This window comes from Borostomias antarcticus (genome assembly GCF_949987555.1).
Source record: "Borostomias antarcticus genome assembly, chromosome: 12".
NCBI lineage: Eukaryota > Metazoa > Chordata > Actinopteri > Stomiiformes > Stomiidae > Borostomias > Borostomias antarcticus.
The window spans coordinates 666,394-668,893 of NC_140245.1; the positions used below are offsets into that span (position 1 = coordinate 666,394).

The following is a 2,500-nucleotide window of genomic DNA, read 5'->3' on the forward strand; positions in this document are numbered from 1 at the left end:
CCTGACCTCTCCACGCTCACTCGTTCTCTAGGATCAAGAGACGGGGACCGTTCACTTCGTTTTTATTTTAGCAAACCTGTCAAACTTTTTAAACTTTAAGCGGTTTTAAACGAACATGTTTGTGGTTGTTGTAAATGGGGGGAAATGATACCCAGGTTAGTCTGGAACCCTGGGAAGACCCTGTGCTTTCTAAGACTCTCTCCTCCTCCCTCCCTCTCTCTCTCTGTCTCTCTCTCCTTCTCTCCCCTCCCCCTATCTCCTCCTCCCTCTCTCTCTCTCTCTCTCTCCTCCTCCCTCCCTCTCTTCCTCCCTCCCTCTCTCTCTCTCTCTCTCCTCCTCCCTCCCTCTCTTCCTCCCTCCCTCTCTCTCTCTCTCCTCCCTCCCTCTCTGCTTCTCTCCCCTTCCCCCCTCTCTCTCTTCTCTCTCTCTCTCCTCCTCCCTCTATCTCTCTCTCCTTCTCCCCCTCTCTCTCTCCTCCCTTCCTCTCTCTCCTTCTCCCCTCCCCCTCTCTCTCCTCCCTCCCTCCCTCTCCTCCTCTCTCTCTCTCTCCTTCCCTCTCCTCCGTCTCTCTCTCTCTCTCTCTCTCTCCCCCCCCTCCTCCTCCCTCTCCTCCCCCCCTCCTCCTCCAGGCCCAGGCGCGGTGTCATCGTATCGGTCAGTCCAAGGCGGTGAAGGTGTACCGCCTGATCACCAGGAACTCGTACGAGCGGGAGATGCTGGACAAGGCCAGTCTGAAGCTGGGTCTGGACCGGGCCGTGCTGCAGAGCATGAGCGGGAACAAGGAGAGCACCGTCAACGGGGTGAGAGAGCAGAACCCCCCCCCCCCCTCCTCCCCTCCACCCCAAACCAAACCCCCATCCCCCCCAAACCATCGCTCTTTACTCTGAGCCTGTCTGGGGCTACAGATGTCACCGTTTTAAATCTCACTCACTGGATGTGGGTTTTGGGGGCGGGCCTTGTCATTAGTTTATGACCAATCAGTGGTGATGGAAGATTCTCCCGGCCCAATCAGATTCCAGGCAAGGCAAGTTTATTTGTAGAACACATTTCAGCAACAAGGTAATTCAAAGTGCTTTACATGAGACATTAAAAGCATCAAGACAAAGTGAAACACATAAAAGGTCATATAAAACGAAATGCTAAAAAAGGACATTTAAAACAAAATGCAGGAACAATTCAATTCAATCCAGACTATGTGAAACAACAACGCCCTAGCAACCGCTCCGCCCAAGACGGCCGTGATTGGTTTAAAGAAATACATCCCCCCCCCCCCCTTATCCCAGAATGGTAGAGTCCAGCCAGACCTTCCTCCAGCGCTGGCTCAGCGCAAACCAAGTGTGGAGAGGGGGGTCTGGCTATGCAAAACTACAGTTTTAATAATGACTTTACCCAAACTCTTCCCCCTCCCACACACACACACACACACACACACACACACAGATCCCGCAGTTCTCCAAGAAGGAGATCGAGGACCTGCTGAGGAAGGGCGCGTACGCCGCCATCATGGACGAGGACGACGAGGGCAGCCGGTTCTGCGAGGAGGACATCGACCAGATCCTGCAGCGCCGCGCCACCACCATCACCATTGAGAGCGAGGGCAAGGGCTCCACCTTCTCCAAGGCCAGCTTCGTGGCGTCCGAGAACCGCACCGACATCGCCCTGGACGACCCCGAGTTCTGGCAGAAGTGGGCCAAGAAGGCCGACATCGACTACGACTCCCTCAACAGGAAGGTACATGAGGGGGACTCGGGCGGGGGTCTGGTGTGTGTGTGTGTGTGCGCGTGTGTGTGTGTGTGTGTGTACCATAAAGCGATGGTCTCCTAACATTTTAATCTCCCCTCCCCATTTCTCCCTCTCTCCTCCATTCTCTCTCTCTCCTCCTCTACCTTTCTTCTCCTCCTCTCTCTCTCCTGCTCTCTCTCTCTCTCTCTCTCACTCTCTCTCTCTCTCTCTCTCCTCTGCCGGCTCTCTCCCCTCCTCCTCTACCTTTCTTCTCCTCCCTCTCTTCTCCTCCCTCTCTCCTCTCCCCCCCCCCCCCCCACTGTAGAACACCCTTGTGATCGACACCCCCCGGGTGAGGAAGCAGACGCGTCAGTTCTCCACGCTGAAGGGGGAGGGCGGCGACCTCTCGGACCCGGACAGCGACGAGGAGTACCCGCCCCACAACTCCCGGCAGTCGCGCGCCTCCCGGCGCTCGGAGCGCCACAGCGGGACGGGCTACGGACGCACGGACTGCTTCCGCGTGGAGAAACACCTGCTGGTCTACGGGTGGGGGGTCTTCACCTGGCGCTCCGGGGGGAGCGGAGTTCATCTAGTTTGAGAGTTTCCCCCATTAGGGTTTGAGTTTAGCCCTGTTAGCTCACTACCTACGCTCTCTCAACTTATTCTGTCTTTCTTTGTCTCTCTCTCTCTCTGCCACACCCCCTCCCCTCGCCTCCTCTCTCTCTCTCTCACCCCTCCCCTCTCTCTCTCTCTCTCTCACACCCCTCCCCCCCTCTCT

At 56.6% G+C, this 2,500-nt stretch overlaps 1 protein-coding gene across 2 annotated transcripts in view; it reads left to right on the top strand.

Annotated features, from left to right (window-relative positions):
• chd8 (chromodomain helicase DNA binding protein 8) overlaps nt 1–2,500 on the top strand; it is a 38,237-nt gene that overhangs the window by 21,882 nt on the left and 13,855 nt on the right. For both annotated transcript variants that reach the window (XM_084446877.1, XM_084446878.1), the window contains exons 22-24: nt 630–800; nt 1,441–1,731; nt 2,048–2,268. In XM_084446877.1, coding sequence (XP_084303003.1) covers nt 630–800; nt 1,441–1,731; nt 2,048–2,268 — 683 coding nt within the window. The remainder of the gene's footprint in view (nt 1–629; nt 801–1,440; nt 1,732–2,047; nt 2,269–2,500) is intronic.